This window comes from Branchiostoma belcheri, unplaced genomic scaffold, assembly GCF_001625305.1.
Source record: "Branchiostoma belcheri isolate BF01 breed outbred unplaced genomic scaffold, Haploidv18h27 scaffold4, whole genome shotgun sequence".
In the NCBI taxonomy this organism is placed as follows: Eukaryota; Metazoa; Chordata; class Leptocardii; order Amphioxiformes; family Branchiostomatidae; genus Branchiostoma; species Branchiostoma belcheri.
This window is the reverse complement of record NW_017804020.1, coordinates 3026200-3040353: the sequence shown is the minus strand read 5'-3', so window position 1 is coordinate 3040353 and position 14154 is coordinate 3026200. Positions and strand designations below refer to the sequence as shown.

At 43.3% G+C, this 14154-nt stretch overlaps 3 protein-coding genes across 3 annotated transcripts in view; 1 reads left to right on the top strand and 2 right to left on the bottom strand.

Annotated features, from left to right (window-relative positions):
- Positions 1 to 5149, top strand: part of LOC109477349 (dynein heavy chain 3, axonemal-like) — a 52267-nt gene extending 47118 nt beyond the window's left edge. Inside the window, exons 70-78 of the mRNA XM_019778550.1 lie at positions 111 to 236; positions 667 to 844; positions 1280 to 1443; positions 1745 to 1951; positions 2153 to 2743; positions 3105 to 3287; positions 3553 to 3819; positions 4341 to 4512; positions 4692 to 5149. Of these exons, the coding sequence (XP_019634109.1) occupies positions 111 to 236; positions 667 to 844; positions 1280 to 1443; positions 1745 to 1951; positions 2153 to 2743; positions 3105 to 3287; positions 3553 to 3819; positions 4341 to 4512; positions 4692 to 4837 (2034 nt within the window). The 3' untranslated portion in view covers positions 4838 to 5149. The remainder of the gene's footprint in view (positions 1 to 110; positions 237 to 666; positions 845 to 1279; positions 1444 to 1744; positions 1952 to 2152; positions 2744 to 3104; positions 3288 to 3552; positions 3820 to 4340; positions 4513 to 4691) is intronic.
- Positions 5150 to 5764: 615 nt separating this feature from the next.
- Positions 5765 to 6943, bottom strand: LOC109477348 (formin-like protein 18). The gene is made up of 3 exons (XM_019778549.1): positions 6812 to 6943; positions 6405 to 6683; positions 5765 to 6183 (listed from the first exon to the last, which is right to left on the bottom strand). The coding sequence occupies exons 1-3, from the start codon at positions 6929 to 6931 to the stop codon at positions 6043 to 6045; spliced, it is 540 nt and encodes a 179-aa protein (XP_019634108.1). The 5' UTR covers positions 6932 to 6943; the 3' UTR covers positions 5765 to 6042.
- Positions 6936 to 13588, bottom strand: LOC109476908 (small conductance calcium-activated potassium channel protein 3-like). The gene is made up of 7 exons (XM_019777926.1): positions 12931 to 13588; positions 10577 to 10868; positions 9988 to 10195; positions 9334 to 9540; positions 7673 to 7874; positions 7081 to 7291; positions 6936 to 6951 (listed from the first exon to the last, which is right to left on the bottom strand). The coding sequence occupies exons 1-7, from the start codon at positions 13031 to 13033 to the stop codon at positions 6936 to 6938; spliced, it is 1239 nt and encodes a 412-aa protein (XP_019633485.1). The 5' UTR covers positions 13034 to 13588.
- Positions 13589 to 14154: the final 566 nt, after the last annotated feature.

The following is a 14154-nucleotide window of genomic DNA, read 5'->3' as shown; positions in this document are numbered from 1 at the left end:
GTGTTGCCAAAAACATAGTTTTTGGCAACACCACAGGGGTGGATCACCCCCGGCAAAACATTTTTTTTTTTACAGTGATGCTAATGTGTTATTTCTATGGTTTTCCCCAGTTGGGAGCCTGGAAGAGCATCTATGACTCCAACTGCCCCCATGAGGAGGAGCTACCTGCACCCTGGAACAGTAAACTCAGTTTTCTGGAGAAGGCTATTGTGTTACGGTGCATCCGGCCAGACAAGGTGAGATTCTCTTCTTCCTTTATATGATGGTCAGCATGCTAAAATCAACAATGAATGCTTTTTCTGTTTTGATGTAGCATGTAGTTTTACATTATAAAAAGTCTTGCACATATCTAAAGCACTGCATCCCATGCATAGCAACTGAGTTGATAGTTGATACCGAAGGCGCAATTCAGCCTTTGGCAGCAATGCCTTTTTTATCAATAAACCAGTTTTTATTGATTCATCAACTGGTTGGTTGGTTGGTTAATTGATTGGTTGATTGATTGATTGATTGGTTGGTTAATTGATTTGTTGATATGAAAATGCCATATAATTTGTTAGATACATATAAGTCTAGTGTGTCTTACTGTTTTAAAGGAACAAGTCAAATGTGATCACAATTATGGGAAACATCTCTTTTTTCCTCTCCCATTTTTGTTCCCTCCAGGTTGTTCCAGTTGTACAGAAGTTCATAGTGACCAGGATGGGGCAGGCGTATGTGGAGCCCCCGACCTTTGACCTGTCGCTGAGCTACGCCGACTCCAGCCACTTTTCACCCCTCATCTTTGTGCTGTCCCCCGGTGCTGACCCAATGGCAGGACTCGTCAAATTCGCTGAAGAGAAAGGTGCAGAAATTTCCATTTTAGAAAATGCAATTTCATGGCAGCAAAATGAAAAATATATCTGAATAGGCAACCTGTCTGATATTGACACTGTTAGCTCCCATTTCTTAGCACATTTTTGTCATCATTTTATACTTTTAAAATAGCCCCCCAAAAAACTACATGAAAGTTCCTTTATTTTTTGGCACCACTAAGAAATAGATTGGACCGGCCTCTGATACAAAACAAGAAACCATTTTAACTACATAAGTATATGAAAGGAACAAACAATAGACTTTGAAAATCCAGTTTTACTTCCCTGAAATCCTTTTGGGTGCCTTTAAAATAACATTTTATAAATCTACTCTTGATATTAACCTAAGTATAGACCATTGAATGACATAATATTAGATATTCTTTATAATAATGTGGATTTGAACTAAATCACCCCTACACCAGGAATGGGAGGTTCCAGGCTACAGACTATCTCCCTGGGCCAGGGGCAGGGACCAATCGCAGAGAAGATGATTGAGAAGGCTGTTGCTGAGGGGACCTGGGTAGTCCTGCAGAACTGTCACTTAGCTGTGAGCTGGCTGCCAGAACTGGAGAGAATTTGTGAGGAGGTAAGCCTGAATGTGGAAAATTGTTGCTGCCGTGCACAGATCTGCAGTATTGCATCCCTCGCATACATGTAGCAACTGAGTTGATAGAACATCAACAAACTCTATGAAAAAGAATTTGAATCACTGTAATTGTCATTAAGTAGTTTATCAAATTTTCACCCTAATACTTTACATCTGATATTAAAGTTTCTGTGAAATAACATCAAATAGCTCTAAGATGTATCAAACTATGAACCAATTTCAATGGAAACAACCCGGTGGCAAGTATGTGAGAATATCCTGTTGTTTTTTTTCCTGATAGGTGATCACAGATCCAGAGAAGACAAAGTCAGAGTTCCGGTTATGGCTGACGTCCTACCCCTCCCCAGCCTTCCCTGTCTCAGCTCTGCAGAATGGTGTGAAGATGACAAATGAACCACCCAAAGGTCTGAAGGCCAACCTGCTCAGGTCCTACCTGAATGATCCCATCAGTGACCCAGACTTCTTCAATGGATGCAATAAACCTAAGGTATGTGGTGTTATTGTCAACTATTTTGCGTATGTTAGGATTTGGTGGCATTCCTTTAGAAATGTAATACTGTATAAGACAGGCAAATCTGACACTTAAAAGCAAGCTCTAAATGGTAAAATAGTGTAATAGAGAATAGTAATTTGAATGCATAATGTTACGAAATTCAACTTACACTGAGTACTTGTGTATCTATCACAGCATTGGCAGAAGCTGCTGTTTGGTCTGTGCTTCTTCCACGCTCTGGTCCAGGAGCGGCGTAACTTCGGTCCCCTCGGGTGGAACATTCCGTACGAGTTCAACGAGTCCGACCTCAGGATCAGCGTCAAGCAGCTGCAGATGTTCCTCAATGACTACGACAAGGTTCCGCTGGACGCCCTGACGTATCTAACCGGGGAGTGTAACTACGGAGGCCGGGTGACCGACGAGCGTGACCGTCGCCTGCTCACCAGCATACTGGCCATCTTCTACTGCCCGCAAATCACCCAGGACGATCAGTACAAGCTGTCCCCAAGCGGGCTGTACTACGCACCTTCGCAAGGTAGCTACGACTCCTTTGTTGAGTACGTGCGAGCGTTGCCGTGGACGCCCCACCCCGAGGTGTTTGGTCTCCATGAGAACGCAGACATCTCGAAGGAACAGCAGGAGACGCAGCAGCTACTGGACGGGATTCTGCTGACCCAGCCTCGCCAGGCAGCGGGTGGAGGAAAGTCTGCCGAGGACCTCATCCTAGAACTGGCCTCCGACATCCTCTCCAAGATCCCTCCGAACTTCAACTTGGAACAAGTGCAGGTAATGACTGAGAGATATTAAACTTGCTAACACTGTTTGAATCTATCATTACCCAAAAAAGTAGCAGCAACATGACAATGGTGTTTGTTTGGCAAAAAAAGCCTTACAGAACAATGTTTCCATATTGAAAGTTGCATACAGTTACAGATTTTCTACACAATATTACAGTTATTTTCACCATGGCATAACATATTGTAAATCCAACATATTGCAAATTTCCCGGGACGAGGAGGTTCACAAATTATAAAGATCACCCAAATCTTAGCTCAATACTCTAACTTTTCTGTAGAAACATGCATCATTATACATTTGTACATTGTATTACTTTCATAACTCAAGTTGTCATCCTGTATATTTTCAGACCAAGTATCCAGTGCGTTATGAGGAGTCCATGAACACTGTGCTGGTTCAGGAGCTGATCCGGTTCAACCGCCTCATCACCGTGATCCGCACTAGTCTGCAGGACATCCGCAAGGCCACCAACGGGCTGGTCGTCATGTCCTCCGAACTGGAGGACGTGTTCGACAGCATGATGGTGGGAAAGGTAATTACAAGCTTCACCAGTTACTGATTCAACAGGCATATTTTGATGTAGCATCAGGAGTTTACCAGGGATAGCCAGCTCTAACTGGCATTTGGAAGTCAAAGTCGGAGACAATGACCATCCTGCCTTGAACAGTAAAAATGTACATCTTTCAATAAGTACTGCAAATGAAGTATTTGGAACAGACACAGAAATATTGATGTCACAGTCTGTGATAATTCTTATTTTGATATGATTTTCTAAGTTTCTCCTCTCTTTATTTCAGATCCCAGCCATGTGGGCTTCTAAGTCCTACCCATCTCTCAAACCACTGGGCAGCTACATCGCTGACCTGATCGCCAGGCTGCAGTTCTTCCAGCTGTGGGTAGATGGCGGTCCTCCCCACGTGTTCTGGTTATCGGGCTTCTACTTCACCCACTCCTTCATGACTGGTGCCATACAGAACTATGCCAGGAAGTACAAGATCCCCATCGACCACCTGGCCTTCGAGTTCTTTGTCCAGAAGGAGGAGAGGAAGATGCCAGGCAAACCGGTAGGGCCTTGAATACTGATTGCAACTTTTACCCTCCTGTAGAGTTTCCTCACTCAAAGTTATCCCCCAAGTTGAAGGTTTTACTGACAGAATCCTATAGAGGCTGTTACACTGGTGAAGAGAAATATATATGAATGAATGAATGAATGAATGACTGTTTATTTTCGTGCCATTGCGATCAATATGCCGCCCAGCCCATATGGGCTTATAAGGCACCGACAAAATACAAAATCAAAACAAAAGGTACAGAGAATCAGATGTAACATAAATTATAACTTAACATAATATGTAATAAATACAGGAAATTAAGTAGTACTATATATATAATATATCTGTTGTAAAATCATTCCATACTACATTTATCCTAGAGAAACAATACTACCACTAGTAAGTAGACCATCAATCTAAGACTACATTTTAGAGTTAACTTGTCACAATGATTACAGTATACAACAGTGTAAAGTGTTATAGTAAACTTTGATAAATAGGCACAGACTAATATACATCATTTTGTCCCTTAGACTGATGGAGTGTATGTAAGAGGCCTGTTCCTCGAGGGTGCACGTTGGGACCGGCAGAAAGGACTTCTAGCAGAGTCTCTACCCAAAATCCTGTATGACACGTTGCCAGTCATATGGCTGAAACCAGGGAAGATATCAGAAATCACAGAAAAGGCAACCTATGAGTGTCCAGGTAAAGAAATTTCTTCTTATCATTTGTTTATGTTCTCAAAGCTGCAAACAAAGAAATAAATCTCACAAACAACTCTCTTGGTATAATGCTATTCAACTTTAAACAGAAAAATAGAATGAGAGCTAACACCTAAGTATGTCCCTCTAATATAATGAATGTGCTTGTTGTTCCATGCACAGTGTATAAGACAAGTGCACGGCGTGGGACCCTCTCAACGACTGGTCACTCCACTAACTACGTGCTGAGTATCCAGCTGCCAACTGACCAACCACAGGACCACTGGATCATCCGTGGTGTGGCTGGACTCTGTCAGCTCAACGATTAGTTCCAATGTCATAGTGCAAGAACCTAAATATTAGGATAGCTATCAAAAGAAATTCTTAACAAAGTCCTGTTCTCCACATTACAGGTATCAACTTGACTTAAAGACTACAGATAGATCTGTAACAAAATTTTGTACCTATCTACAACTCATCAGTAAATACATGTGCCTATAAATCTATATGTGCATTGTGTTAACTACCTCCAATATTCTCAGTCAGCAGCATCTAATTTTGCTGGTAACACACACTTTTGTTTGGAATGTTGATTTGAACCTTCAACTGCAATATCATTGACCTAACATTCATATGACCTGTACATAATGTATTTCTGAGAACAGCCACTGTTACCGCCTGCAGAGTGAAGTGTTTGGTAGACTAAGCCTTTAGTGCAATGTACTTCCCATATGCATTAATGCAACTTTGTTGCATGCATCAGCTTGCAAAAGTAACTTCTACTGTTATACATAAGTACTTTAGCAGTGTGTTCTGCAATAAGAACACAATTGTGAAGATCAAGAGTATATGTTATTGTACCAGAAGCAATACTATTGTAACTGAAACATAAGAGCACTATCGGTATTTGTGTATGTATATTTTCGTCTTGCTTTTGTATAAATTGTCTTGTGGGTTTGTCTTCATTGGCCACAGCATCCTGTAAATGTTCTATCAGAAACCAAAGTTTTAAGCCTATTGAATATAATCATTATGGTTAAGAGCAAATTGCTGCTTAAGAATAAAATGTGCATTGAAGTGGAGCAAACATGTAGTCAGCCATATACCAAGTAAGAATACACATTGTTTAATATGATACAATACAATCGGTGTATATACTCAAACAATCAAGCAAACTATTTGGGAAATTATATTATATTTTTGTATTCAATGAGATTCTCCTGCTGAATAAAGCTGTTCTTGATGTACATTATTACACTGGGTCTACGATATATCTGTCAACGGGTTCAATTTTTCTTCAAAAATGTTATGTAAAGTAGTTTCAGTACCAAGGACAAGACATGCAAGTTATGGACATACTATGGTTTATAAACGTACCTCTTCCGTTATGATCTTTATAAGGTTTAAACGACACCTATCATGGCACCGAACACCTATAACAATGTGATGTTATTAAACACTAACTATACCGTGAAAAAAATATGTTCAGTGGTTTTCAAGCAACGAATGCTGTTGCCAGTGCCCGTGCTGGTGCCTAGCTGTCTTCTGCCTCCTCCACCAGTGACGGTAGACTGACCTGGGGCAGGCCGTCCTTCTCTCGGCGGGACTTGGAGCCCCTCCGACCCATCGCCGAGACGGTCAGGAGCCGGATGGCAGCCGTCTCTTCCATTACATTCTGCATGAGTGCACAACAAACGTCAGTCAAGCGCTTTATCTTTATCATTGTTGTCTTACATCTTAACGGAGAACACATTTACTACAACGTGAGGGAGGGGATTGTAACGTTATCTGTATATCTGTGAGCTTTATTTGTATGTGTAGGCTGAAAAATCATTCCATATAGGCCGTAAACTTGACCTGACTTGGATAGGACCGTAGGAAGGTAAAATTCTTTACGTCAAAGAAGATCTTCGAGCGTTGCTCCAACTGCTCCAGGTGCTTCAGTATGGATTCAATGGCCTGGTCCTCTGGGAGGACTGGTGCCCCGCCGGACGTGCCTGTGACTGGAGATGTAGGTATGGGGGGAAGAGACACCACGTTGGTCGGACCGGCAGATATCGGGGGCAGTCTACCAGAGAGAGGCGGTAGCGGTGAGGGTGTAGGTGGAGACACATGGAAAGGTCCGTGTGTGGTCGGCAACGTCGGAGGTGCCGGACAAGCAGAGTCTTTCCGGGGCTGTGGTGAGGATGAACAGTTGCAAAGGTATGAAGGATGACACCACCGTAGCGGCAAACCGGAACAAGTTTTCTAAGCATTTCTGTGGTACATTAGAAAGTATCATTTACGCATACTTGTAGAATTACCTGCTGTAGCGGGACCGCACCGTGCGCAAAGGATGATCTCCTCCGGTTGGTCAGGCTCGTTTCCAGTCTCTCCACCTTCCGGTCCACGTTGGTCATCTGCGTGTTCAAAGTCTCCACCATGGAGTCACGCAGTCGCGCGTCTGAGGGAAATATTTACAGTCGAGTACAAAGTGAAAGAAGCAGCCAGAATAAATGGACACATCAATGAAATCGCTATTTTGTAAATATTTTTAGTTTTTAGAAAAGCAGTGTAATGATCATGGCCCCACGTCCAGTAAAACTCACCGATTTCTAACCTACTAATCTGCCGCCAGTCGTTGAGAGTCACGTACAGTTGATGGAGTAGCAGCTTGAAGCGTAGGCGCTGTGCCGACTCGTTCTCTACAACCCCCTTGTACCTGCCGTGCTTCGTACAGTTGTGGATACGCCACACGGCCTGGATACAGCGGGCTGCCATGATCTTTCTGTTTTTGACGAATTCTGCGATAGAATGAGAGACAAAAAACTGAAAAGCCCATTGTAAAAGTTTATTCAGTAAATGTGGTCCGTACCTCTTCCTCTTTTTAACGATTTTCGTTCGCTGTTCTGTTTCACGAGTTTTTATTTCGTTTCTGGTTGTGACAAGGAAGGCAAAATCAGGGGTTAGAAGTGAACAATATGATACAAGGGCCTACATTAATACCTACAGTATAACCTACAGTATTTGCGGCAAAATGTACTCTCTAGCGGACCAACTCTCCCTCAGCATGTTATCTCTCCATTTGGCCAATTTCCACTCTTTCTAGCCGCCTCCCGAAGCCTGATAGAGGCTACCTACAGTACGTTGCTATCGGCGATACTGACAACAGATGCACCACTCACTGTTATACTCGTCGTACGCCAGAACCCTTTTCTCGTCCTCGGTAAGCATGAGCGCCTGCTGCACGACCCCGATGACCAGCGCCATGAGAAGGATGCCGAAGATGGACGAGAGGCTGATGAACACTCGCCCGCCAATGCTGTTCGGGACCACGTCACCGAAGCCGAGCGACGTCATCGTAACTACCATTAGCCATGTGATGTCCTGGAGAAAAACACAACAGTCATGTTCACTAGATATCTGCCTTTCTATCCTAGTTCTCAGTCTTAAGCGAGAGGTAAAGAAAATAACCTAAATCTAGCACTTGAAGTGTAATCTCCAAGCAGATCTTTTTGTGGCAGCAAGACAGTACCAAATTGGCAGGACAGTATCCATGCTGGTAAAAGATATCAGTAAAAAATCCCGATAAAAACAAATAAAACAAGAAGCCATAGGCGACAATTCTCCGTGAAGTATTATATATTGCAACAAAAAGAAGTAGCCATTGGCGACAATTCTCTGTGAAGTGTGATAAATCGAACAAAGAAAAATTGTTTAAACGCGCGTCGGCTCAGTCATCTTAAGACGCAACAACCAATCAGAGATGCGAGATGCCTACACGTGACGCGGGAAGGGCGCGCGATGCCCGAAATATTTTTGCGTCAATATTCAGCGCCGTGATTCAAGAGATTAATACCCGGAAACAATTTTTTTCTTGTTTTGAACACATTAACATGCATTTACGCTAATCTAGTATGATTCAGGGTTACTTTTTTTTAACCTGCCATGGCCAGATTATCTAAAGATGTGTGTATTGTGTGTACAATCTATAGAAAGAGAAATGTACATCAGGTCCGATCATCCGATTTTCACGTTTCGGTTTTTTGGACTCGGTTCATGAACGTATTTTGGTTTGGCTCCTGGAATGTGCAAAAAAATGACTCCCGGAACTGTCTACAGGGAACACTCGCACATTCGCGGTGTATCAGGACAGCGCGACTGGTCGTCATTAGCGCAGTAACAGTTGCATAAACGGACGAAACCATTTCAAAGAAATGGGGATGTTTCGAAAATAAGCATTTACTCCAATATCAAAACAGCTACGGTAAAAATAAAAAGACGTGCATCATCCCGGACATAATGCAACACCACATGCGAAATTACACAGAAATGCGACGTACGGAAGAATGCGTTTTGGCTGCGAACATCTTCCAAAAAACTTGGCATCTCTTAACCATGGGCAAAAACATCTGGAACCACTTATAAAAACCACCCCGTATCTGCATGAACTTTTTTGAACCCCACTGCTATTCCAAACAACGCGTTTTTCTGGACCATTCCAATTCGCCTCGTAATTGTAGGGGTGCGTCTGCGATATTACATTGACCGCGAAAGCAGCAACGGCAAAAATACACATTCGTGCATCAACACGGGCATGCCCGCAGACGGCGTATAAAATTGCGTGCCGATTACACAAAGAGAACCCAGTGTTTTGACTGCGAACATGAAAAATCAGCCGATTACAACACTCCGTCCGGAGGTCCTGACCTCCTTCACGGAGTAAAAAACGCAAATAAGCCCAAGCCTAGGCCGTCTGCTTGAAGAGGTTTACGCGCAGAGCACTAAACTACAACTTTTTGATTTGAACACCCGTCTTTGCGACTCTTCCATAACTGTGACTTACCTTGTAACTCCTGTACAGCCCGGCGGCTCTGTCCAGAGCAAACACGACGTATCCGATCACGAAGGCGTCGTACAGGTACAGCGTGAAGATGATCGTGAACGGATGCTTCATGAAGAACGACTTGAACTGAAATGCGTCACTCAGATCCTTCTGCATGAAGGACACCAACAGGCGGATGGACGTGGACTTGGCGATGGTGTTGTGGTTCTAAAAGTGTAATACTGAGGTATGAGTAACACTACAGGCAAGATCAGGAAAGCAGATCTTTTCTCTGCTATAGAATCGCCGTCCTAGCTTGAAACATCTCTGAGATCACGTACATGTATCGGACAAACTGCACACAACCCATATCTATCCACACTATACCTTTTCTACCTACGAAATGGTATTAACCATAGGACGGATGACGGATCATAGTCTTTGATGTCGACCTCAAACATAGAAATTGAAGCTGGGAATCAAAGAACCACCAGGATGTGTGGCAGACACTTCATCAAATATAAGCTAGTATCACGTACCCAAAAATATGGTAACAGCATGTCCGTCGCTTGTATTACAAAGTAACATATTGCCTGCTATCAAGCAGTGGGCTCGGTAGGAGAAAATGATTTTCCCTTGATGCACTCGGTAGTTAAGTCGCAAAAACTACCTCACCTTCAAGAATCTGAAGAGGTGGTACATTCTGCACAACACGATGAGCTGCAGTTCTGGCGGTATGTACAGGTGGAGTAACGGGGGTACGTGGAGGAAGCTGATGACCAGTTCTATCGCCATGGGGTACCGGGAGGGGAGCTTACACAGACTGGCGTTCTCAGGAACACGGTGCCGGATCTTTAGTAGGTTCAGCTCCAGTGTGTAGTACCTATTACGGCAGATACAAGACCGTTGATCTAATTTATTGAAGGATATGGCAGAGATTTAATAAAGGATGTTCTTGCTCTTTTGGAAAAAAAGTAGTGTCGGTGAACGCCGGATTGTAAAATTCTAAGGCGAATTCGTCCGTCATGCTGGGGAACAATTCGCTAAATAAAAACAGAGAAACACTACGCAGTGCAAATTCACACTCCATGCCATATTCAGCTCGAAGCCCGAAGTTTATTTTTGCCTCGTATATGGCCGTTTCAAATGACAACGATCGTTTACGAGACGAAAACATATGCATCAGTAAATGTACACCCGTTCACTATTGGGCAGTTGCAACAAACATCTACCAATGGTTTCACGTCTTACTCTTTGAACGTACCTATATATTAACGCCGTCGTCAGCAGAGACAGTAGTGTCATTACAATACTGATGACAAACCCCGCTATGAACATCGCCGGAGGCGAAGAGAACATCTCTTGAACAGAGCTGTATTCGGTGTTGAAGAGTTGTCGCGATCTGTAATTCAACTCCAAGTCAGGAAAAGTAAGCAGCACGGCCATGTAAGCTGAGAGTAGAAGATAGGTCGAGACCCGCTTTTTCTGCTCTCCGAGCTCTACTTTCATCCGTTCCACCGTTCGGAACTCCTGGAACAAGTGGCCCAGAACACCACCTGAAACACAAGAAGACACATAAGGCCATCATAAAAACGTCATTCACGAGTTTCCCATCCCCAGGATGCATTGCGAAAACAGGGGGCTAACCCTGATTTTATGATAGGACAGGAAGGCATCGGAGTGATCCTGTTGGCGTTAAACAGCTTGTTTTTCACTGTGCTCAACGTTAATTAGATTACTATGGGTTGAACCTGACAACAAATAGAGATTTTTTTTTGAATATGCAACCTCCTCAGTGGAGAATACCTTTCATGTCTGCACGAGTACCTTCCACGTCTACGCGAATACCATATGCTTCCAGAAGTTCCTCGTTTGCACGGAAAAAACTTCCTCGTCTTTGTGAATACCTTCCTCGTCTGCGCGGTAGCGCGAATGCCATCCTAGTCTGCGCGAATACCTGCGTCGTGTGCACAGAAAAAACTTCCTCATCTGCGCGGAAAGAAAGCTGCCTCGTTGAAGAATGGACGATCTCCTATTATAGGTCAGGGGTCACACTGCCTAAAAACAATTTCATTCCCGTCTTTTTCTGGGGTTTTGTCCGTGTCTGTCCCGTGAATATTTTTTTTAATTCATGAAAAAGACCCTATCGATGTGTTTAAAATCGTTTATTGCAATGTTGGACAAATTGTAGTGCTGTTCAATGATCTAAGTACTAGAAGTTAGATTTGACGTCATTTCCGTTGGCAGGAGGGCAGCAAACCGGCAATGCAAGTTTTTTTCCAAATTTAGATTTTGAGCAAGGCAAGCAGAGTCTGAGGTCCCGGATGTTGACCTACTAAACTCTTTTAACTCCCAGTACCACCCCTTTCGGCAAGCTGGCCGGCCGGTTAGAACCGGTTTGGCTCATTGGAATGCACTTCTAACCAATCAGAAAGAAGTACCAAATCTGGTCACCTACTGTCAATCACAGCTTCCACCAGGCCTTTACGGATCGTAGAAAAGAGAGAAAAATTGGCAAAGGGAGTTCGAATTCGCCCGCGGGGAGGTAGTTTCTTTTAACTGCGCGGCCAATCAAACCTACAAGACGGCCAAACTCCCCTGGTAATTATTCTTCAGCGTAGTTAGTCTGTTAGAGACTAGTCAATCATGTAACAGATCGAATGTAGACCCTTGTCTCTCCCATCTCTGGGAGAGAGAACTTGAGGCGTGATCCCGGCAGCATTGGGACACCTCCCGACAGCATCGGGACACCTCCTAGGAGTCAGTAGCTTGTAATGGTTCTGTAAGTTTATCTTTGCGGATCTACTATCTCTGTAGATCGAAGTCATCACTTCACTTCTGATTAGGTATGTGGTAATCCTTTGATTAGCGACTGTTCACTATATGTAACATTTTATATGTACTTGTAGCTCCTCCGTAGGCGCTAGTTAGACCATACCCATCTGCTAGCTGATTGTCACAACTGTGCTATATACTATATAGGACTGTTAGAACCTACTCTCTCTTAGCCAGTGTCTGATGATGTACTAGGTTCGGAGTTGAATGAATAATCTCCCGGTGGTGCGATCGAATCCCGTGTGTAAGTGTCTAGTTATCGTAGTGAGAGTACGGGTGACGCGTTGGACTAGAACTAACGGTGAATCCACCTAGTACCTAGACCTACGTGAACATCTAAAAACACACTAAAACAACTGTTACACAGACGATGCAGCTTTCTTTCCGCGCAGACGAGGAAGTTTTTTACTGTGCAGACGACGCAGGTATTCGCGCAGACGAGGAGGGTATCCGCGCAGATGAGGAAAGCTATTCGCGCAGACGTGGAAGGTATTCGCGCAGACACGCAGGCTTGTACTTACGGGCCTCCGTACATACAAGACTGCTACATGGCGTTTTCGTAATTATCGTCATCGTCAACTTTGACATACATCCTGTGCTAACTTTGACATGGCAGCCGTTTGTGACTGGTTTTGATTCTCAGCTATACAAATTTTGAAGCCAGCACAGAGTACTAGTAGCTTCCATGAATAGGTGATTAGTTAATTTATGAGCGTAAGGTGTAATTTTCGGTAGATTTTTGTTTCATATATCACCCAGTATATTTGAGTATTCGCGACTCACCTTTAGTGTTCTCAACTGACATAGTCCTCAGCCTCTGGCTCTCCACATCCTGGATGCCGTGACTTTTCAAGAACCTATAAAATCCCGTTAGACGTCCCGACATGCTGGCACCTGTTATACCCCTGGGTCTACCATCGGTTCCACAGTCTCGGTTGAATCACAAAAGTCCATTTGTTTTGCTAAACACGACTCCCTGGTAGTAACGTTGTTTTTGAAACGGTCACCAAGATTGAACGGCGGGTGTGTTCGATAGAACGCCGAGTAAGAAACGGGTTCGAGAACAGGTGTTCTATGACGTGTTTTCCTTCTGACTCGGTTCGGATAACAAAAATTAATCCTAGCCTGCTGCTGAATTTCGCAATGGATCGTCTGGGAATCAGTATTTTCTTTTATGAGTAACTTTTGTTTTTATTGCAACTATTATCTGAAGGACATTGATCTCCAGACACTTCAACAAAGAAGAATCGACCTGCAAGGAAACTGGACCCGGCAGCTCTCCCACCAAGAGTGAGCATGATCCATAACAGAAACACGAGAAACTCTGACATGTTATAAGAACAATAAAAATCAGAACTAAACGATATTTGAACTTACCAATCCCCTACTTTGCTAGACTGCTTAATGATTAGAATACTGCCTGACTGTGCAGCACGAGTAAGATTTCAATTGTTGTTAAATGCTGTTTGTAAATGCTGTATTTTATTAGCCTGGTTACCAAACCTATTATAGCTCCCGAGTCCTACATCCTCTCCGCAAATAGCGGAGAGGATGTAGGACTCGGGAGCTATAATAGGTTTGGTAACCAGGCTAGTATTTTATTGTAATTAAGTGCAATGTCATGTAACGACGTTAACTCTCACTCACTCACTGGGTCGAGCTTTCCTCGGTGCCAATGATAGCTCTCCATCTCTTCCTATCTTTCATTTCTACCATCAGGTTTTTCCTGTCGAGCTGGGTGTCGTCCATTAATTGATTAATGTAGTTTCTTGCTGGACGACCTCGACTTCTTTTTCCATGTGAGGGCTCCCACAGTATTAACTGGTTTATGAAATACTACTACAAATAAACCATTCATTCATTCATTCATTCATTCATTATTTTGATGAAATACATGAATGAAATGGGTGCCTTATTGTGCAACGTTTAATACATGTGGTAAGAGAATTTTCATGATTTTTTTCTCGTCTTTTCAGCTATTTTAATGTTGCAAATTCGTTGCAAACA

What these genes read in the sequence shown, in the direction of transcription:
- LOC109477348 (XM_019778549.1), bottom strand. Translation starts at nt 6,931, where the DNA reads ATGGTGGAGACTTTGAACACGCAGATGACCAACGTGGACCGGAAGGTG. An exon ending in GTGCGGTCCCGCTACAGCAG is followed by an intron (nt 6,684 to 6,811) that starts GTAATTCTACAA and finishes TCCTCACCACAG; the next exon opens with CCCCGGAAAGACTCTGCTTG. An exon ending in GCTCGAAGATCTTCTTTGAC is followed by an intron (nt 6,184 to 6,404) that starts GTAAAGAATTTT and finishes GCACTCATGCAG; the next exon opens with AATGTAATGGAAGAGACGGC.
- LOC109476908 (XM_019777926.1), bottom strand. Translation starts at nt 13,033, where the DNA reads ATGTCGGGACGTCTAACGGGATTTTATAGGTTCTTGAAAAGTCACGGC. An exon ending in ACGACGGCGTTAATATATAG is followed by an intron (nt 10,196 to 10,576) that starts GTACGTTCAAAG and finishes CTGCCGTAATAG; the next exon opens with GTACTACACACTGGAGCTGA. An exon ending in GGCTGTACAGGAGTTACAAG is followed by an intron (nt 7,875 to 9,333) that starts GTAAGTCACAGT and finishes GTTTTTCTCCAG; the next exon opens with GACATCACATGGCTAATGGT.